Here is a 23005-nt window from a genome sequence, read left to right as displayed (position 1 = left end):
CAGACTCAATTGAGATACCTCCCTACATAGCCAAGGAAATACTACAAGAGGGGGAAGAGGGACCAGTAATAGAGAACATTGAACCCATCAATGTAGGAACCGAACTAGAACCCCAAGAACTTAGGATAGGGACAACCCTAAGCCCCATCGAAAGGGCCAGTTTCATAGACCTCCTACACGAGTTCAAAGACGTTTTCACTCGGTCCTACAAAGACATGCCAGGGATTGACATGGATAGCCGAACATAGAATCCCAATTAAGCCAGGTTTCAAACCCGTGAAACAGAAGCTTCGTCGAATGAGAACAGAGTGGGCTCTCAAGATTAAGGAAGAAGTCGATAAGCAATTCAAAGCCGGGTTCATCAACGTTTCCGAGTACTCTGACTGGGTAGCCACCATAGTACCCGTACCCAAAAAGGATGGGAGAATCCGTGTTTGTGTCGATTTTAGAGACTTAAACAAAACAAGTCCTAAAGATGACTTTCCTCTACCACATATCGACATATTGGTGGACAACACCGCAAATCACGCGTTACTATCCTTCATGGATGGGTACGCGGGTTACAACCAAATCAAGATGGCCATAGAAGACATGCATAAGACCGCCTTTGTCACTCAATGGGGGAACCTATTGCTATACGGTTATGCCATTTGGGTTAATCAACGCCGGAGCTACATATCAACGCACCGCAACTACACTCCTACATGACATGATGCACAAAGAAGTTGAGGTATACGTAGACGACATGATTGTCAAATCCAAGGATAGAGAAGGGCATATTGCGAACCTTCGCAAATTCTTCTTAAGGCTACGAAAGTACAACATGAGGCTCAATCCTCAGAAGTGCGCATTCGGAGTAACATCTGGGAAACTCCTGGGATACGTCGTTAGCCAACGAGGTATAGAAATAGACCCTTCCAAAATCAAAGCTCTGATCGAAATGCCGCAACCTCAAACGGAGAAAGAAGTCAGAGGATTCCTGGGAAAAGTGCAATACATAAGTCGATTCATATCGAAACTCACCATGATCTGTGAACCTATCTTCAAGAAGCTAAAGAAAACAAATCACACCATGTGGGATGATGACTGTCAGAAGGCGTTCGACCGAATCAAGGAGATATTAGCTAAACCACCCGTGCTCATGCCACCTCAACGAGACCAACCTCTTGGTTTATATCTCACAGTAACCGAAACAGCCATGGACGCCATGCTAGCTCAAACCGTAGGAAAGGAGGAAAGGGCTATCTACTACCTTAGTAAGAAGTTCTTGGAGTACGAGTGCAAATACTCACAACTCGAAAAGACATGCCTCGCTCTTGTGTGGACAACGAAGAAGCTACGCCATTACATGCTTAGCTACTCCGTCAAAATATACTCCAAAATGGATCCTGTCAAATACCTCTTCGAGAAACCCGTCCTCAACGGACGATTAGCAAGATGGACTTTGATGCTCTCAGAGTTCAATCTCAAATACGTGCCCCTGAAAGTTATAAAAGGGCGCGCCGTTGCCGAATTCTTTGTAGAAAATCCCGTCAATGATGCACAAACAATAGATACTTGGTCATTTCCAGACGAGGATATACTCCAAACCGATGTAGATACCTGGGACCTTTACTTTGAGGGAGCATCAAACTTAAGAGGATTTGGAATAGGAGTGTTGCTCATTTCTCCTGAAGGCGAGCATACACCGATCTTTGTCAAACTCGACTTCGAGGTGGCAAATAATGCTGCAGAATACGAAGCTTGCCTCATTGGACTACAGGCGGCAGTGAGCTTAGGCATTAAAAACCTCCGAGTGCATGGGAATTCGTCCCTGATCATCAATCAAGTTACGGGATCTTGGAAAATCCAAAGCGAAAGCCTAGTACCTTATCAAGCCAGAATAGACCAAGTCGCCCAATTCTTTGATCACGTGACCTATCTTCACCTACCTCGGGAAGAAAATCAATTTGCGGATGCTCTTGCAAAACTCGCATCTTTGATTACTATGCCAGGTGATATGGTGGAAATGCCTTTATGCATCGAACGACGATCAGAGCCAGCTTATGTCCACCAAATCACCGATGAAGAGGAAATCACAGAGGAGCCTTGGTTCCAAGAAATCCTAAATTTCAAGCTCAACGGTACCTATCCGCCGGATATGGACAAAAGGGGACAACGTGCTATATGCCAACTAGCTTCCCAATACGTTCTCATGCAAGGGGAGTTATACAAAAGAACACCTCTTGGTGTAATCCTACGTTGTCTTGATCATTCACAGGCGCGAAAAGTGATGGAAGAAGTTCATGATGGAGAATGCGGTCCTCACATGAGTGGGCCCATGATGGCGAAGAAAATCACACGCTTGGGGTATTATTGGACCACAATGGGATCCGATTGCATCAAATACGTAAGACATTGCCAGAACTGCCAAATCTTCGGGAATGTACAGCATGTCCCTCCTTCATTACTCTATACGATGACATCTCCTTGGCCATTTTGTGCCTGGGGAATTGATATAATCGGGAAGATAACTCCAGCCGGAACAGGAGGTCATTGTTTCATCCTCGTGGCAATTGACTATTTCACCAAATGGGTAGAAGCGGCTTCCTACACTAGTCTCACAGCTAAAAACGTGGCAAAGTTCATACAAAACAACATCATCTGTCGATACGGTTGCCCACATGAGATCATTAGTGATAATGGGTCACATTTCCAAGCCGAGACTGAGCAATTACTAGCCAAGTACAAAATTAGGCATCACCACTCCTCGCCATATAGACCACAGACTAATGGCACGGTAGAAGCGGCAAACAAGAACGTTGTCACAATTCTCAAGAAAATGATTGACAATTATCGAGATTGGCCAAGCAAGATACCCTTTTCTTTATGGGGATATCGTACGTCTGTTAGGACGCCCACTGGGGCCACCCCTTTCTATTTGACCTACGGCATGGAAGCTGTATAACCAGTCGGGTTAGAAATACCATCATTGCGTATCTTACTCGAGAGTCAAATCCCAGAAGCTGATTGGAAGAGAGATAGATATGAAGAACTCATCCTCCTGGATGAACGTAGGCTACGCGCATTACATAATGTCCAAACATATCAAGCACGTATCAAACGAGCCTTCAACAAAAGGGTTAAGCCAAGAAACATCAAGGAAGGAGACTTGGTACTCAAGTCGGTTAAAGCTCTTTTACCTGTCGATCCACGGTGAAAATTCAAACCTAATTGGGCTGGGCCATTTCTAGTCAAGTTCATACTTCCAGGGGGTGCGGTTAGAATCACAGACCTATATGGGAATGAATTTGCCAACCCGACAAACCTAGACCAACTAAAGTGATATTATGCCTAGAATAGGAACAAAAACGCGCCTCGCGTAACCTCACGTGCCGCTCTTGTGGCACTAAATAAACGGCCCCTGGCCAAGCTGAAATAAGCTAATGTCACTCTACTCTAGCATTTTGACAAATTGTCATCCTCATATCATCAAACAAACTAAATTGCATCTTAAGAGTAAGTAAAAAGCTCATGATTATCCTCTAAAGTTCATTATAAATTCTTGCTTAGAACAATTATTCTTTTACATTTACTCGAACTACGCGCAAGGGTTTGATTTCATTTTTAAATGAATACGTAGGCAATCCTTCACAGGATACAACCCATTGATTTCAAAATGTAAATAGAAGTACATTTGCAGTTACATTTGGAATTCGACAAGAATAATGAATAGAGAATCATAACGGTTTCATAACCAATTAACCTCTTTTATTTCATTCATTTCATCTAATAATAATAATACGTCACATAATAATAATAATAAAAAATAGTAGGCTAGGATTCTAAAAACCCCACCTTTTTATTACATTAAAAATAATAATAAATAATAATAAAGACTTGGGCTATTCCTCCATTTTCCCTTTGCCCTTGTCATTTTTGTCATACTTCTTGTCACGACCTCGAATCGGACGCTCCTGCGCCACTTCGGACCTAATCACCAACGGTCTATCTCGAGGCCTAGCCTTCCCATTCTTGTCAATCACTTTGTCCACGACAGGAGAGGTCTTCGGTTTCTTCGAAGGATGAACAACTCGAAACCCGGCTTCCTCCTCTCCCTCAGTCAGATGCTTCTCTTTCTCCTTTTCCACTTCGCGCACCTTGTAGTCAACGGGCTCGCGCTTCCTCAATCTCTCACGCTCCTCCGGAGTAGTGGCTTTCCTCCACCGCAGATAGGAGTCAGAAGAGTTCAAGAACCATACGTTTCTTTGAGCCCATTTAATAACCCACTCCCTTCGACTCTCAGTAGTAAGCGCCACGACATTCTGCGGGACAGTGTCAAGCTTCAGGATCATCTGCTTCAATCCAACATGTCTCATCAACCTCTCCGAGAAGATACATACCATGAATTCCAAGCCAGGAATGCGCACAGATCGGGTAGGATCCAAGGAAGATACTCCAGTGACAGATTTGAGATGCCACCATGGTACAACCCATCTAATCAACGGGCCATCATCACTCTTCAGTTTTTTTTCCCAGTAATTGCATACCCGAGTAAAGTCCACCATGTAAAGCCTAGTCCTCATTGCAATCGAGCGAGCATGATAAGAAGGAATATGAACTGGGGGCTCGATCAATCGGAGATGCTCCATAAGCCAGACCTACCAAAAGCGGGTATTAGAAACAAAAAAAAACGAAACAAAAAACGAAAAAAAAAAAAGAAAAAAAAAACGAAACAAAAAAGAAAAAAAACGAAACAAAAAGAAAAAAAAAAAGAAAAAGAAAAGTGTTCTTTTACCTGCAGAATAATGGGACTTCCCAAATAAGGTAGGTCGCGATTGGCTTTCCTGTTATCCAAACCCAATAGGATCTCTCCAAGCATAAACAGGTTGGGTTCCTGCGCAATTCCATTTGCTCAACTAGGCCCAGGAGACGGGGATCACCTCTCAAATATTCATCAACATGCCCTTGAAGGACGTATACATGCAACAAGCAAAATGCGAAAGCCCTTCGCCTAGCGACATAAGAGACAGTGGGGTCAGCCTTGTTAATGAATCGATCAATAAAGTCCAACATTCGTACTCCTTTCGAGGTCACTAGACGATCCACCTCAATTCTTGTCAACCCAAGCAAGTCCCTAAATTTGTTCTTATACCCTTGTGAAGTAGAAGGAATAGCAGGCAAGTGTTCTGGGTCCCACCCACCGATAGCGGCAATTTCTTCAGGAAATGGGCAAATGTCACCTCCGGGAAAAGCAAAAACATGATAATTCGGGTCACAATAATCAAGACAAGCATCTAGGAATGGTTTAACCACCTATATAAGCTTCAAGCTCAACAATGATCCAAGATTATAAGCACCCATGTCGTATTTCTCCATGTTGGAAAACTCGTTGGTCCACTCTTTTAGACGAATCTCTAAAGTATTCATGATGAATGTTTATTTTGAGGACATTATGTGATAAGACGAGAAAGAGACGGAAGAATTATGTGAATAAAACCTCTATCGACGTCTTTATTTATACTAAAATCTGTTTCCAAAAATCAGCCAGGACAGAAACACCGGGGAACAGGCGCAGCACCTGCTGCGCCTCTTCAAAGGGACGCAGCTCCTGCTGCGCCTCTTCCTCAACATTGTTTCTGTGAATTTCCGCGTTGGCTCTTTCCTAAATCCCTTAACGAATAATTTCCTATTCATATGGGTTATTATTTTGGTAAAGACGTCAAAGTTACCATATTTCGCGTTTCCTAATTTCGCGGATGCGCATTTCGAGGCTATATCAACATTTTCGTCATTTTAGCACACTTGTATATTTCTTTCTATTTTTCTTTTTCGGGGAATCATTTCTCCAAATTTAATGCAATTTATTTCAAACTTATATTTCTCTTATTTATTTCTTTTTTGGGGAATCATTTCGCTCCCATCCACATTACATTTCTAACTTATAGATTTCTATTTTTTTCATTTTTTTGGGGGTAACCCTCCCTACCGTCCGGTCATTTTCGGCAAATTTTTTGCATTTTTACATTTTTTTTTGCACTTTTGAGTCTTTGTTTTGCGCTAATTAAGGCCATACATCATCAAATGTATGTTTTACGTGAATTTCTATGTAAATTTCGGCAACATGACGGCGTAAACCGTCATCTACCAAACCTGTTCAAAGCTAACCTGTAGGTACAAGCAACGCAACCCCAGCAGCAAAGGCACTCAGGCCATCATATACAACCAAAAAGAGGGATATGTACATCAAACTGGGGGCTCGAGCCCCAAGCAAAATTCAAAATGTCCAAAATACAGGTCCTAAATGTACAAATGTGCAAGATACCGCCAACAAAAAAAACAACAACAAAGCTACTGCTGGTCGCCGCCTAACTCCGCAACTCTCGCCTCGAGAGCAGCAACCTCAGCGTCACGAACCTCGAGCTCTCTCAGCAGACGAGCTGTCTCCTCCCGAGACTGGCCAAGCTCTCGCTCCAGCTCACGCTCCCTCTGCAAGCAACAAAATTGACTCATGCCAATCATTTCAAACAATCATAAGAAAATAAGAAAATTCAAAAATGAAGAAAGGTTCATACCTGACGACCTCGACCGCCGACAAGTGCCTCGACGGTAGTAGCTCGCAGCTGGTTGGCCACCCTCCATAACGCCACGAACCGGGACGGTACTACCTGCATTTTCAAAAAGAAGTTCTCAATAATGGGATAAGTCCAATCAAATGTGTTCTTACACAAAGATCATGCAAATTAGAGGCTCACCCTCCGAACCAGATGCTGCCAATCGTCCAGGCCAGCATCCGTCACAGCCACGTCAAAGTCACACAGCCGGAGATCGTCGTCCTCCCGGTCGCGTCAGGGTACTCAAGGGTCTCGGGGTACTATGGGGGCTCGATGCCCGCCGCCTCGACCTTCTGCAAAGTCAAATGATTCTCATTAATCGGTGATCTTTCATCGTATTCTCAAAAATCAAAAATAAAGAAGGATAAAGCACTTACCACAACCGGCCAGTACGCCAACCTCCCGTAGAGGAACGCCGAGTAGTCCTCGCCAGGAAGCAGAAGGGCGTCACCACCGACGCCAGCCAAGTCAGCTTCCCTCTCAGCCTCAGAAGGCTCTCTGAACATCGTCCTAGGAGGATCGATGGGAACCGTCAGGACATCCCGAGAGCACTGATGAGCCAAGCGCTTGCCCAAGTACCACACAGGACCCATCGACGTCCTCAACAGCAGCCGGCTTGAGCTCCTAGGTCGAAGGACCTCAGCCACAAAAGGAGGAGCGCCAGCGTACTCCGCCCAAGGCTTGGGCACCCACTGGGAAAAGACAAGCAAGAAATCATTCTTATGATCGTTTAAAAAGTAATAAAGAAGCAAAACGAATATAAGTGAGATGCTCACGCTGTCTAGCTAAAGAGCGTTCACGTCTCGCCGGTAGACACCGTGAGAGGAGCGCTTGCTCCTCGTGCGACACATCACCCAATCCCTCACAACGGGATAGGCCTTCTCCAGCTGCTCCGTCCTCTTGGGCGAGAGGCTCAGGAAGTAGGAGTACACCCACGCCTGTGAAGCAAGATAGTCAATAACGATCTTTCGTAATTCGATAAGGAAAAGAAGCGATTATTAGTCCAAATGAAGGTTCATACCTCCAACAGTAGTCCACGGCCGACAACACCAGGAGAAGTCCCCTTCTCCATCAACTCCGGACGAACCATGGCCCTCATGAAGCGTATGAGGACCGCAAACCCAGTAGTGACCCAGTCCCAACGCGCTATCGAGCTCAGGTCAGAAAGGAAGGAAAGAAGCTTCATCGACAGTCTCTCTCCCTTGTCTCCGAGGTAGATCGAACACAAGAACCACCAGAGCCACAAGCGGACTCTCTGCTCAGCTGTACAGGGAGGAGGAGCTGTCTCTCTCCCGTCGATCACCACCAGTGCCGGGGTCTTCCCCGCAAAGTAGTCTCGGACATAAGAACTAGGCACCAAGCCGGCATCAAACACCTTCGGCGCCAAGTTCCAACCGATCAACCTCCTAGCCTCGGCCGAGTCCACCCTCATGGCGCTCCGCCACTCCACCACCTCGATCCCCACACGGCAGACCAGAGATCATGCCGTAGTCCTCCAACGTGACTCCCACCTCACCAAAAGGCATGTGAAAAGTGGAAGTCGTATCCCAGAATCGGTCCAAGAAAGCGCGGACCAGGCTAAGGTTAGCCCGCAGCTTCCTCTTCGCGATATCCCTCCAAGCCTGCACCAGGGCGCCGAATGCTCCCTACTCGATCATGGCTCGCTCCTCCGCCGACAGCCTCTCGTAGCACTTCATAGCCATCGTGTAGCCCGAGAACGATCTGATATTCCCGGCCTCCTATTGTGATTTGAAACAAAAGCCATCTTTAGTTTGAATGAAATTGGGAAAATTGGAGAAAATGAAATGAAAGAAGATGAGTGATGAGTAATGAATTCAAGGTTACCAAGCTCTTCACCGTCATGTAGGACAGGTGACCCTCCGCAGCCCAAAGTAAGTGCCTGCTGTCCCAGGTCTCAGCCCACGCAGGTGCTCCCCTCAGCTGACAACCTCCTCGCCCAACATTGGCCCGTCTCGGGGCCTCCTCCTCCTCAGCAGCCTCCTCCTTCTGGACCTCGTCCTCAGCAGCCATCACCGCAGCAAAAGCCTCCTCGAGAGCACGAGAAGCGTCAACAGCAGTGTCTATCTCCATGGGAGCTCTCCCAGAAGTAGAAGCCTCGTCACCTGCAAAATTAAGGAAATTTTAGGCCGCGTCAAGTGACGACGAGCCTTGATTAGGGGATTTTCGAGTTTTTAGAAGCCCGAAATCGCTCTTTTCTCGCCATCTTTGGCAATTTTCCCACAAACCCGATCACTCATGTGGTAATTTGGGTTAAGTCAAGCCTAAATTGAAGCCTAGTCATCGGTTCGAGTCGAAATTTCGGCAGCATTTCGTTATAACGGCGATTATGCCCTAGAAAAGTGCCCTGAAAAAGCCGTCACAAACCAAAATTTCGAGATGGTAGGAAGTTTACCCATCATCCAAGGATTCCGAATATCAAGTTTCATCGCAAATGGGCAATCCTAAGTCCATTTTCGAAGCAATTTACGGTTTAGCTGTGAAACCGTCTCAATTTCACTCAAATGCTCAAAACTCAACGAAAATTCGAAACAAATACATGGTTATGATCCTTATACTACCAATTAGCCATTTACATGGTCAATTTTACAAGGCAAGATCATTTGGGGGAAAAGCCCCAAATTTTCGATATTTTAGGGTTGAAAATCCTAAATTTTGTCGATCCAATTCGTCCATTATAGAAGATTAATGCAAAAATGATATACATACCTCGATTAGTCATGGCAAATGCAAGCTTTTGGATCAAATTTTGGCGGAAATGATTGAAGTTTGAGAGAGAAATTGATGATTTATGTTTCGAAACAAACGAAATGAAACCCTCTGTTTCATCGCGTTTTTACGCATAAAAGACACACTAAGGAACAGATGCAACAGGTGCTGCACCTATTCCAAGAGACGCAGCTCTTGCTGCGCCTCTTCCTTAGCTTTCCTTCATACGAATTTTCAAAAATTCGTTATGAGTTCGTTATTTGTGGGCCCATCTTTGGTGCGCCTCTTCCCAGATGCCATTTTATCTTTTTGGTCCGTTTGACGATAATTTTTCGTTCAGGCCCGCATTTCTAAGCCAACTACAGACTGTCATACATTATTTATCGCTTCCAAGACCTTGCTTGTCACAACGAGTAAGTATTCTTTGACAGGTGTTTCGACACGCCTTCATTATATTCCCCCAGCGAGAGTAAGCGGATAGACAATCCCTCTCGAGACATGGAGATAAGTTCCTGGTAAGGTTTCCCCAACGAGAGTTCACGACATACAATCGTCCCTCTCAAATTCTTCCGAAGTTTGTTTGAAGACGACCCAAGCAGATTTCTCCCAGCAGTTCCCGCCTGTGTCCTGCTACTCACGATATTTCTTGTTTTCCCGCAGAGTGCGATAAAGGTGTCGTTCTACAAAAGTTCCCAGACCAACAGAGTTCTTACACTCAAGCTTTAGTTACCCCTCAGTTTGAAATTTTATTTTGTGCCTCCTTCCCAGTGATGCTTTCCTTTAGGGTCCCACACCCTAGCACAATCCTTGCTTACCCTTAGCTCCTATACTTACCCTTAGCTCCTACGCTTAACCTTAGCTCCTACGCTTACCCCTTAGCTCCTACGCTTAACCTTAGCTCCCATGCACCTCCGGAAACGTCTCGAGGAAGAAATCTCAGGTATGGTCTCTTCTTATGGCTGGCGAGCCTCCTTATGTAGTCTAATGGACTTTAAACGACCCTCCCCGATAGTCGACAGACTCTAAAATGTTCTCGACGACAGGTCCTTGGTTCAGACCCCTTGAGCCTCCTCGCGTCGCCATAGTCGTCAGGTTGTAATCTTCGATTGACCTGATGGCTATACTTTGACTTTCGCCTTGTCCAAGCCTCAGTCAAAGTGGGGGCTCTGTAGATACCTCATTTCTGCACCTCCCGCAAACCACCCGGTGATGATTGGGCCGCATGTTTGGTACGCGGAACGATTTGTGACAGTTCGTAAGTTTATCGTCAAGTGATTACTCAAACACTGATGTCTACCTTTTAGTTGTCATCTACGCGCCGATACGGTCGTTTTGACAGTAATTAGAGTACATTTGGAGTCCGGGCCTAAAACCGTCTTCATTTTCTGATAACCGCTAAATCCCGAGTCAGAATGTTCTGGATTGTTCCGGATATTTCTGTTCCATATTTTATAAATCTTTCACAAATCGTTTATTCTTTGGCAAAGAATTTCCCGTAATATTCATACAAAATATTAAGGAAAATAAGATTTAATCCGTTATTCTATAAATTAAACACGGAAATCTTTCTTCCGCAGGAGGAAACCACCTGGGAACAGACGCAGCAGGTGTTGCGCCTCTTCCAAAGGACGCAGTGACTGTTGCGCCTCTTCCCAGGTCCTTTTCTGCGTATTTTTCATATCTTTTCGAGATTCACTTCCAAAGTTTCTCCGAAAACCCTATGCCTTCACGTGATTAGTATAAATAGGAGCCTTCGCTCCTCATATTTCTCACGCGAGTGTCCGCCCTTCTCTTCTCCCTTTGCATATTTTCTAGACCACGTTCTTACTTTTTGGCGTCTACGTGCTTGAACATTCGACCACGTAAGCTCGGATTCTTCTGAGTACCAGCCTCGTTTGCATGACCGACCAATTTGACCAACTCCACAATCAATTAATTTAATTAATCTTAATCGTTTTCCTCTTACGAGGGCACTTTCGTTACATTCGAGTCGAGCATCACTAATCATAAACTTAGTTCATCTCGTTTCGTCAAACATGTAAGTCTGAGGGTGTAAATCCTTCTTTATTTATTGTTATTTACCCTTTGTATCATTAATGTAAGATTTATGTCGAAAATACTTCTCAAAACCGATTTATAAAACCATGCTTTAAAACCCTTTTTACGGATTACCAGAAGATGACCGTCGAGAAAGGACGCAGCAACTGCTGCGCCTCTTCGTGAGGCTGCCGCAGTTCCTGCTTCCTTTATTCTTCCTTCGTCCTCTGTCAATTCGTCGTTCGTTATTTGTTTTCGTTTGTTTTTCAATTCTTTGACATAATAGCTTAATAATTTCACATGTATATAATTTATCGTCATTAACACGTTTCATTCATCATTAAATCCCGACTTAAATCCCAAGTAATCCAATATTTGCGGGTTTTCGTCATTAAAATCAATCTGGGTTGTAGAGATTCGATTTTTTCATATTGAATTTCTGGAATTCGATCTTTGATATATTTCCATCTGTCTATTGTCGTATTCGTCATTAATTTGTCATATTTAGCCTATTTAGTTCACCTATGTCACTAATCAATCTTTCATTCATATAATTAATTCGTTTGCCTTCGTTTCATCCATGTTTTGTTGTTTTTATGACTCATTCGCATGTAATTAATATGTTAAATCACTTTCATCCGAGTCGAATATCATAATTAATCCTTAAACTCACCGATTAACATTAACGATTTGCAGTTCTGGCTTCACAGCCAGAACTCACCCTTGGAACAGACGCAGCAACTGCTGCGCCTGTTCCAGGATGACTTCTGTCTCTGAACTTCCGTTCTGCTTTGACCTAGTTTAATTAGTTTACGTATTAATTAACTATTAATCGTATTATCGCGTAATTCATGTTCGCTTATTTGTTTATTTCGTTCTTTCTCAAATTATCCGTTTTGAAAGTATTTTCGACATAAATCAATTGAATCCATTGTAACTATTGTAATTTTCATTATTTTATTATATTTCTTTTGTTGTATCATTTGTATGCTTTCACATATAATTGAGCTTAAATTCCTACTTTGACATTTATTGTATGCTAAATTAATTGTTCACCGACTTAGTCTAATTCTCACATGTTAGGATTAAAACGTTGGATGTTGCATTGCATGCATATAATCGACAATATATCGAGTATGAATAACTTCCCTAATCATTAGTAGAGGCCGATATCGAGGCGGGCGGGATTAGGTGTTCGATCAAAAGAGCTTCCTAATATGTACCCTCACCCCTTACTCCAGATTTTTGTGAACATCCATGTTCATTGGTATCCACGAGAGTCATTCTAGACATAGAATACTAAGGGTAACGAGTTCTTGGTGTCTATGTCACTACTTTGTGTCTTGACATGACATGAGGTATTCGAACGGTTTTCAATTTTCCACAATAAATTGGTGGCGACTCCACAAATGCAAATGCTTATTCCCAAGCGCTCATGTGGCCCCATGTCCACAAAATATAAGACTTATAAGCATTTGTGGGGCAAATGTCGAAAACCAAAATGGAACAAAAGTAGTCCATATGGACCGGTTTTTTTAAGGCTGTAATAAGTGTCTTTTTAGTGGATTCTCCACTATGATTTGTTCCCCATATTTTGCTATATTTACCCCACTATTCACCTCATTTGTTAGGTTGAAAAATTTGAGGAAAAAATGGTTCATCTTTAGCTCATAAAACCGGTTGGCATTTTTCTTATTAGGGACCAATTTTCCTTCTTATTTTTCCATCTTAAACATCCAAAAACACATATATTTATCAAATAATATAATGAAAGTAATAATATTATCTATTACATCAAATATACAATAAACAAGGTTTACTACTACATATACCTAGTTAGTATTTTAGTAGTATTTTGGGTTGATTCTTGGGTGCTTCCTTAGGAGAACATCTATTTTCTTGGTGGTTTGTTGTCTTGGAGGATCATCCATTTTCATAGCTCAAAAACAACATCAAGGAAGGAGTCCTTGAGTTGTGCCCAAAACTTGCCTTATACAATGTAAGGAACTTTTGTCTTAAGATGGTTTAATACAATCTTTTATACTTTTATTTGCATGCATGTAGATTTAGACCATTTTAAATTAATTTGTAATTTTAATATCATAAGATGAGTATTAATATGGTCTAAATAAATAGCAAGTAGTATCAGAGCATTGTTAAATACGTGCATGTTGTCTTAAGACGATTTTAGTAATTTATGAGATAAATTAATGAAATTTATATTATGTTACTAAAATTAGTTATATCATATAATATGGTCTTGCATGTAAATAATCTAGTCTTAGGATGATATGGGACGAAAATTTGTTTTTTGTTAAATTTTTCCACTTTTTATAACTTAAAATGGCATAAAATTGAGTAAAAATGCTTTAAAATTAATTAAGAGTTAATTAAATTTGGTTGCATGTTAATTTTATGCATATTTATTTAGAAATAACCAGATACATATTCTATTTATGAGATAAGTAGATACTTTAGATTAATGTGATTAATTTAGGTAGTTTATTGATTTTTGTTTGATAAAAATTGGTAAATAATGGTTATTTTGTAAATAAATATTGATTTAATTTTTGGGCTTGAAATTTTTGAATTTTTTGCTCCTAGAAATTGTTCCAAAATGTACAAAATTTTATTTTAAGTCATTTCAATTTTTATGGTTTGATTTAGAATTAAATCGTAAAAATTGTGGTTTTACCGAGTAAATTATGAAATTGTTATAAATAAATTTTAAAATCAAAAATTTTCACATGCATGTCATTTTGGTAAAATACCAGAATGTACAAAATTTTAAAATTTATTTTTCCATATATTTTATAATTAAATGGAATTTTTTCATAATAATTGTGAATTATTATGTCTTTTTGTAATAATTTATGCTTTATATCCCATATAACTTCAAGATAATTGTTGAGAATGATTATTTTGATATTAGACCAGATTAGTATCATTAGCATATCTTAAAATTATTTTAAGAATTGATTATGAATTTGTATTGGTAAATATTCCGTCAAAACAAGCTCAATTGATCGTTGTTGGTAAGTAAGACGATTTGGCATGTCATAATTTACATAATGCATTTTTTTTATTATTCATTTAGATGAATATTTCTTTTTAGCATTATAATTATGTAATTTGTTCCTAATATGGCCATAGGTAGAAATTGGTATTTCTCGTAATGTAAGGGAATATCGATTTGTTTTGTAATTAATTGCGATTTCGTATCGCCTAATTTGTAATTAATTAATAGTTTTTATTTAAATTTTATTACAAATTTTATAATAGGGTATTGTTATATAATTTAATTATTAGTAATTAGATGAAGCATCTAAAGACGGAGTTTTCATGAAGACGGTGTTTTCGGAAAGGCGTTCCGAAATCCTAAAGAAAGAGGTCAATTTATGAAGACTCAAGGGAACAAGGAGTTGGTTTCCGATATGTAATAATTTTATTTAATTAGATTAACTAGGTGGCCATATTAGGACTTACTTGTTTACATTTATGCATTCATGCCAAATCGTCACTACATGCTTTTTTGTTGTTATCGATTTAATCGTCTAGCATTCATTAATTTTGTTCACTTAAAGGTGATAGACAATTAAATTGATAAGATCTCTCACATTTGTTTAAAATTGAGATTAAGCCTTACCAAATAATAGCACCTATGAATCCCTTCTTCATTAGAGATAGGTTCGGATCACCGAGGTACACTCTTTTTACGTTGGGTAAGTAGGGTAATAAAAGTTATTACGCGTGAATATTGGTTGGACTCAACGGGATAAATATGGGTTGAATCGATCCACCGTGCCCATATTTATTCTGGGGCAAAAAGATAGATTTTAAGAAAATCCGTCAACCAAGAGTTCTAGTAGTAGAATTAGTCAAAATGTTGACTCACCAAATTTATATAAATGTGGGTTGAATCGGTCCACCGTGCCCGTGTTTATATAAAATTGGATCTTGGAATCATTTATATAATTCAGTGGGAGATCATTATATAAATGGGAACTTGTTAAAATAGTTTCACAAGTTAAAAAAAATTTTAAACGATAAATGTTAATCTTTCCTTTATTTCCTTTGTAGTAATCACGATGACTTCTACTAGTGAAACCGTCACCATAGCTAGAGATTCATGGCTACGTTCTTTTATGGACAAATATGTATTAAAAGCCAACGGTAGTAATTTTAAAGATTGGGAGGAACAACTTCGATTAGCTGCCGCAGGTGATGGCAAATTACGCTACCTTGTCGATCCCTTTCCCCCTTCGCCTAGTGCTAGGGCCACTGCCGATGTAAGGGAGGCTTTTTCAAATTATCAAAAAGAATCCGCTGTAATTAAAAATGTTTTAATTTTTTCAATGGCTCCTTCTTTACAAAGGCAATGTGTCAAGTTTCGTGATGCACATGAAGTATTCTCGAGGCTTTCAAATATGTTTTCTCAAGCCCCGAGAATAATTCAATATGACACCGCAGTTCGTTTCTTTGAGGCTAGCCTCAAAGATGGTCAACCTGTAAGTTCACACGTACTTAAAATTATTTAGTGCATGGAAACTTTAGAGGGGTTGGGATGTAAGATCCCCGACGAACTAGTGGTGGACCGAGTGCTCCACTCTCTCTCTCTCAAGTCAAAGGATTTACCCAATTTAGGGTAAATTATAATATGACAAACATGAGAAAGAGTTTACATGAGCTCCATTCTCAGCTTGTGCAAGCAGAAAAGGACATGGGATTGAGTGAGAGTACAAGGAAAGATGCATGTGCTTGCGATTAACGTGAGGGGGAAGAAGCAGTTTAAGAGGAACGCAGGTAAGAAGCCCGTTCAGGTGGAGGGCAAAGGTAAAGCAATTGTGAATTGCTCTACCAAGACTAAACCTATAAAGGGTAATCCTCTTAAAGATACTTGTAATTATTGTAATAACAAGGGACATTGGAGACGTAATTGTACAAAGTACCTGGATGACATAAAAGCTGGCATTGTGAAGCCGACATGTAATTTCTCAACCGAATCTTTTATGATAGAAATAAATTATGCTTCAAATACAACTTGGGTATTAGATACAGGTTGTGGTTCTCACATGTGTAATCATTTGTAGGGCCTAAAAAGCATAAGAAAGCTAAACAAGGGTGATGTTGATCTCCGAATGGGAAACGGGTCTAAAGTAGCCGTCGTCTCAGTAGGAACTTATGTACTTAGTTTAGCTTCGGGACTGGAGTTGCATCTTAATAATTGTTATTTTGTACCAACGCTATCTAGAAATATAATATTCGTATCTGTGTTAGACACAGAAGGGTTTTCCTTTGTAATTAAAGACAAGTGTTGTACTTTTTCCCTTAATGGGATTGTATATAGTTAAGCTATTTCAATCAATGGTATTTATATTCTAGACACTTGAAACGATGTTTATCATTTAGATAATAAAAGACTCAAAATAGGTGATCCCTATCAATCTTATTTATGGCATTGTCGATTAGGACACATTAACGAGAAACACATTAAAAGACTAGTGTCGACTGGTATAATTAAACCTTTTGATTTTGAATCATTTGGTACATGCGAATCTTGTCTTCTTGGCAAAATGACTCGTTCACCTTTTCTAGGAAAAGGATCTCGAGCTAGTGAGCTATTGGGTTTAATACATACCGATGTATGTGGTCCAATGACAGTCACTGTTAGAGGTAATTATGACTATTTCATTACTTTTACCGATGACATGAGTAGATATGGGTCTATGTCTACTTAATGAGGTATAAAAGTGAAGCTTTTGATAAATTCAAAGAGTTTCAGATTGAAGTAGAAAACCAGTTAAATAAGAAGATTAAAATATTACGATCAGATCGTGGTGGGGAATATTTAAGCAATGACTTTAAAGATCACCTTAAAAACTGCGGTATTATATCTCAGTTAACTCCTCCTGGCACACCACAATTAAATGGTGTGGCTGAAAGGAGGAATCGAACTTTATTAGATATGGTTCGATCGATGATGAGTCAAACAGAGTTACCTAAGTCATTCTGGGGTTTTGTCATTTTATCTGCTGTAAAATCACTTAATAAAAGTCCCACTAAAGCAACTGACAAAACTCCATATGAGATATGGAAAGGGAAAGTCCCGAATCTGCAATACATGAAAGTATGGGGTTGTGATGCTTATGTCAAGAGCAAGTCTGATGATAAGCTTGCACCTCGTTCTGAAAAATGTATTTTTGTAGGCTACCCTAAGGAAACTTGTGGATATTACTTCTATAATAGTAACGAGAATAAAGTGTTTGTTGCTCGTGAAGCTGTCTTTCTAGAAAAGGAGTTTATTTCTAGAAGACAGAGTGGGAGAAAATTTGAACTTGGTGAAGTTCAAGAGCCACAAACTGATGTGACAGTGCAGGAAGATGTTCCTTCTACGTCAGAATCGGTTATTGTTCCTGCTGAACCTAGGAGGTTAGAAAGGGTTAGTCTCCAGCCTGATAGATACCTTGGTATTATCGAGGAAGATGGTGACTTCGAGGTTTTACTTTTAGAAAGTAATGAACCCAAGACCTATAAAGCAGCTATTACGAGTTCTGACTCTAAGCTATGGCTCGAGGCCATGCAATCCGAAATGGATTCCATGTACGATAATCAGGTATGGGACCTGGTTGACTTACCTAAAGATGTTCGACCTCTTCAGTGTAAGTGGATATTCAAGATTAAAATCGGCATGGATGGACATAAAGATGTCTACAAAGCTAGACTGGTTGCAAAAGGTTTCACCCAGGTTCATGGTTTACATTATGATGAAACTTTTGCACCATTTGTTATGCTTAGATCTGTTCGGATAATGTTAGCGATTGCTGCATTTCATGATTATGAGATATGGCAAATGGATGTCAAAACCTCTTTCCTGAACAGGTTTCTGGAAGAGGAAGTGTTCATGACACAACCTGAAGGTTTTGTGGATCCTAAAAATTCTAACAAAGTATGCAAACTTAAGAGATCCATTTATGGTCTTAAGCACGCGTCAAGGAGTTAGAATCATCGTTTTGATCATGTTATTAAACAAAATGGTTTTTCTCGAAGTGTTAAGGAACCATGTTTATACATGAAGTTTAGTGGGAGTAGAATTGTTTTCTTACTTCTTTATGTGGACGACATATTACTCATTGGGAATGATATTGATATGCTTGCTTCTGTTAAGAAGTGGTTGGGAAATCACTTCCAAATTAAAGTTTTGGGAGAAGCTCAGCGCATCTTGGGTATCCGGATCTATAGGGATAGATCCAAAAGGATATTAGCATTGAGTCAAGAAGCCTATATCGATAAGATGCTTGACCGATTCAATATGAAAAACTCCAAGAGAGGTTTTATTCCTATGGGCAGTGGGATCACTTTGAGTAAGTCACAGTGTCCTATTGAGCCTAAAGATATTGAACGCATGAAATCGATTCCCTATGCTTCCGCTGTTGGATCGATCATGTATGCTATGATGTGTTCTCGTCCTGACGTCTCGTATGCTTTGAGTATGACGAGTCGTTTTCATAAAACTCTAGGTGAGAGTCACTGGATAGCCGTCAAGAATATTCTAAAGTACTTGAGAAGGACTAAAGATTCATTCTTAGTGTTTGGAGGAGAATCTGAATTACGTATAAGAGGTTATACAGATGCCAGTTTCCAAACCGATAGTGATGATTTGAAATCCCAGGCTGGTTTTGTCTTTTTGTTGAACGGAGGGGCGGTTTGCTGGAGAAGTTTCAAGGAGTCTGTGACTACTGATTCTACAACGGAAGCTGAGTACATTGCGACCTCGAAGGCTGCAAAGGAAGCTGTTTGGATTAGGCAATTTTTAGAGGGACTGAAGGTAGTTCCTACCGCCGAGGATCCTATCACTTTGTATTGTGATAACAGTGGGGCATTTTTTCAAGAAAAAGAGCCCAAGTCTAGTAACAAATCTACACATGTACTTAGGAAATTTCATGTAATTAGAGATTTAATCGAAAGGAAAGAAATTACAGTTTATTAGGTTAGGACAGCTGACAACATCGCTGATCCTTTAACCAAACCTTTGTCTCAAGCTAAACATGATAGTCATGTAGTTTCGATTGGGTTGAGAGGAATGCCAGAACTGTTGTAAATTATATGATATGTAATAATCAAAATATTGTATTTATTATTTCATATATGATAAGTTGCATTTATCGTTATATTCAGTTTTATGTCTGAATTTATATACTTTGTTTTCTCCAAATAGGTTGTAAAGACAATGTCGAACCCTATTAAGTGAACTGGATTAACATTGTATTTTGTCCCTAGTTACTTAATGAGGTGACGTCTCGGAGTGATTAGATTGTAAGGTGATAGATGACAGGTTCGACTGTCATATGGTCATAGTGATGACTGGTTGATTACATAGGCATATTGTGAGACAATTTGTCGGACAGTGACCGTTTATAGAGTCCTTTTTGTTGCTAGGTCGTGTCAAGGATTTCTATTTATTCCTTTGAGTCAATTCTTTAGACTGGTGACTATTTGTCTGAGTTGGTACGGTTTTCTGGTGGCTTTGGTTTTTGTTCTAGGTCGCACCGTAAAAGGAGGCCGATGAGCATTTACTGGGTCATTGTGATCTGTATCGAATGAAGAAAATAGGTCAACGGGATTGTCCTTTTAAGTCATATTTTATCTCAAGGCCACTCGAGGAGAGATGACTGTGAATGCGTGGCCACGCTTGGATGCGATCTATAGTAGATTATCCTGTCAGACAGTCATTCTCCTGATCGAGGAAACCACTTTATGATATGATCACGTGCAAGAACGACCTGAAAGACATCTTGCATTGAATGGGAGATATTATTGGACAAGAGAATTGGTAACGCAAACTTGTGTCAGACAAGTGGGAGATTGTTGGAGTAGTGTCCTCCACAATGAGTGCGTTTACATATTAAATCTCGTAAAAGGAATATCAGGGACTTATCTTTTTATTTGTCAGCTGGTCATCGTTAATCGGTAATGATTGGCTGACTAGAGTTTGACATTGCTGTCGTGTGACGATGGTGATCAGCTGATCCCTTTAAGTCACACCTATAGGATGACGCCCAAATAGAATAAATTAATTATTTATATGAGATACGAGATAATTAATTCCTTGTATTATTTGACTTTTAGTTAGTCACATAAATGTATTATTTGATGACGGGTTACGAACTCGAGACAAGGAGATTTATTATTTAATTATGTGATGTTTAAATAATAAATATTTAGAATTTATTAATTAATTGTTAATTAATTAATTGTATACGATATGTGTATATGTTTTGAGGTAGAATCAATTAGCTATTAAATTTTACAAGAGGTTGTAAAATTAGCTAAATGGGTAATATTGACACATTGTATGTTGATAAAATGGTCTTATGATTACTTAATAGCTAAGTATTTATTGGTAGTTGTTTAGGTCTTTTTTACCTAAGTCGATTTAGGGTCAATGTAGTCTATAATCGTTGGTCGATTGTATGATGATTTGTATGTTAATAAGTAAACGGGAAATAAAGTGTGTAATGTAAATTGACACGCAAGATTTTGGTGACGCGGAAAACCCAATGTGGGAACAACCGCGGGAGGGACGGTACCCTGCCAAGTATTGCACTATATGAATTGGGGGATGATTACAATTATGGTACGAAGCTAATCCTGCTGGCCCTAGGTGTCAGGCCTGCAAGACCAAGAATGAACGTAAATTATTTGCAGAGATGTGATCTTGAATGTTGATGTATGAATGCGGGTGTTGAATGAATGTCCTTCTTGATTTCCTTCCTTTGCTATTTATAGGATAAGAACCCTAGATATACTCTATCTCGAATATGGAAAGAGGATATTATTTCCATAAAGACTTCTTTCCTAATCCGGATTCCTTTGCCAATTCTCCCCGATCTCCCTAAATTCTCCCTAACTTCTCCCTGACACTCCTTTCCTTAATGCGGGCACCTTTTATGATGGGCCCTTGATCCTTCTCAAGCCCGTCCCCCCTTTCTCTAACCGCGGGCTCCCTTCCTCCTCCTCACTTCTTTTTATTTCACCAAGTGGGCTTTCTTTATTGTGCTATTTTTAGCCCAAACAGTTTGCCCCAAATTTCTTGCGAAGTACGCTTTCAAGTATTGAGCAAGGAATTTACGTAACCAAATATTTAAAACCCTACGCCGTCTTTTACTTCTTCCCATGCAACCTATCACTTCCAGCCGCCCTATTCCTCTTTCTCCGCACCCAACTCCCTCTCTCCTCTTTATAACCCCAACGTCTCTCTTCCACTCTCATTAATCACTCAAATCATTTCAAAAACTCTCCCCTCTTAAACCCTCGATCTTCTTTATTTCTTTCAATCTTCATTTCCTCTCTCCATTATGGGCAAAACCCGACAATCTTCGTCAACCCCAACAGCCTTCGACCGTAATCTTGACCCCACTTTTCCTTCTCGGGGACTCTTTAGACACCCACACGATTGCGATTCCGCCCTAACTCCGGCCGACATTCCTAGGATCAAGAGTCTGCTTGGTCTTGGTGACGGGGTGGATATTGCCATCCCTGAACCGGACAGAAAAGGCGACGCCCTTCGTCCGGGGTGGGTTTGCTTCTATCTGTACCCATTTAAATATGGCCTTCGTTTTCCTTTCCCTAAACTCGTCCAAGATTTTATCTTCACCAATAATTTTGCCATGGCACAAATTTTTGCTGCCATATGGAGAGTTCTTCTCCATTCTCTGGCCGCTGGTCAGAGTACTGGCAAATCTATCACTCTGGGCGATCTGGCCCATATGTATAGCATCAGATCCCCGGGCAGGGGTCAGTTCTCATTCTGGGGCCATGGAGAGGCTCCCTTCAGACATGCGTCAAAGTCCCGTGATGAGAAATGGTTTGAGGACTTCTTCTACGTGAGGAAGGACTCCATCCAGCCTCCTGCTGATTATATTTTCGAGAAGTGGGCTCTGACTTCGAGTAAGTAGCCTCCCTGTCGCCTGAATTACTTTATCTCGCTGCTTACTAGCTTACTTCATCGTCTTCGTGCGCCCCCGTGACCTTACCCGTATTGGTGCCAAGATCCTCTGCTGCAGCAAGTCGTTCGCATCTCTGAATCGAGAGAAAGTTTCCGGGCCTGCTTCTGGTTTCTCGCCCGCTTCCTCCTCCAATCCTCCTCAATCAGCCCACGTATGTCTTCTCGGTAAGGTTTACGTAACCACTTTCGTTTGCGTCTTTGTTGTTGCTTTGATGTTTTAAGCATTCTGTAAATGCGAGACTGTGTATGCTTGCAGGTTCAAAAGTTGATCCACTGGAACTCATCCTCCAAAGTGCTAAAAGAAAGAGACCTTCGCCGCACCCGATGTGGCCTCTGCCTCCAAGAGGAGTGCTCCTGCCGCCTCTTTTCGGACTCCTCCTGCAGCTTCTAGTTCCATTTTGCTCGCGTGCCCCTGGAGGTCGATCCGCCGTCTCGTCATCCGCCTACTCCTCCTCCCGCCATCCCCCGTGCTTCTACTAGTGGAGGCATCATTGCTCATTTTCCGAAGGCTTCGGGAATGTGGACAAGGTGCCCTGCGGCCGGAGATTGATCAGCCGCTCTTTCCTCCTGTTGAGGAAACGTTTTCGGAGTTCTCCCCGGAGGAGATGGCTGAAAATGACGTGCACAACGCTTTCATGGTAAA

General features: G+C 40.8%; 1 protein-coding gene across 1 annotated transcript in view; it reads right to left on the bottom strand.

Moving 5' to 3' along the window:
• LOC141600936 (uncharacterized) overlaps positions 1-22759 on the bottom strand; it is an 89180-nt gene extending 66421 nt beyond the window's left edge. The window contains exon 1 of the mRNA XM_074421192.1: positions 22673-22759. Within this exon, the coding sequence (XP_074277293.1) occupies positions 22673-22759 (87 nt within the window). The remainder of the gene's footprint in view (positions 1-22672) is intronic.
• Positions 22760-23005: the final 246 nt, after the last annotated feature.

The sequence above is a fragment of the Silene latifolia genome, chromosome 9, assembly GCF_048544455.1.
Source record: "Silene latifolia isolate original U9 population chromosome 9, ASM4854445v1, whole genome shotgun sequence".
In the NCBI taxonomy this organism is placed as follows: Eukaryota; Viridiplantae; Streptophyta; class Magnoliopsida; order Caryophyllales; family Caryophyllaceae; genus Silene; species Silene latifolia.
This window is presented reverse-complemented; position numbering and strand designations above follow the sequence as displayed.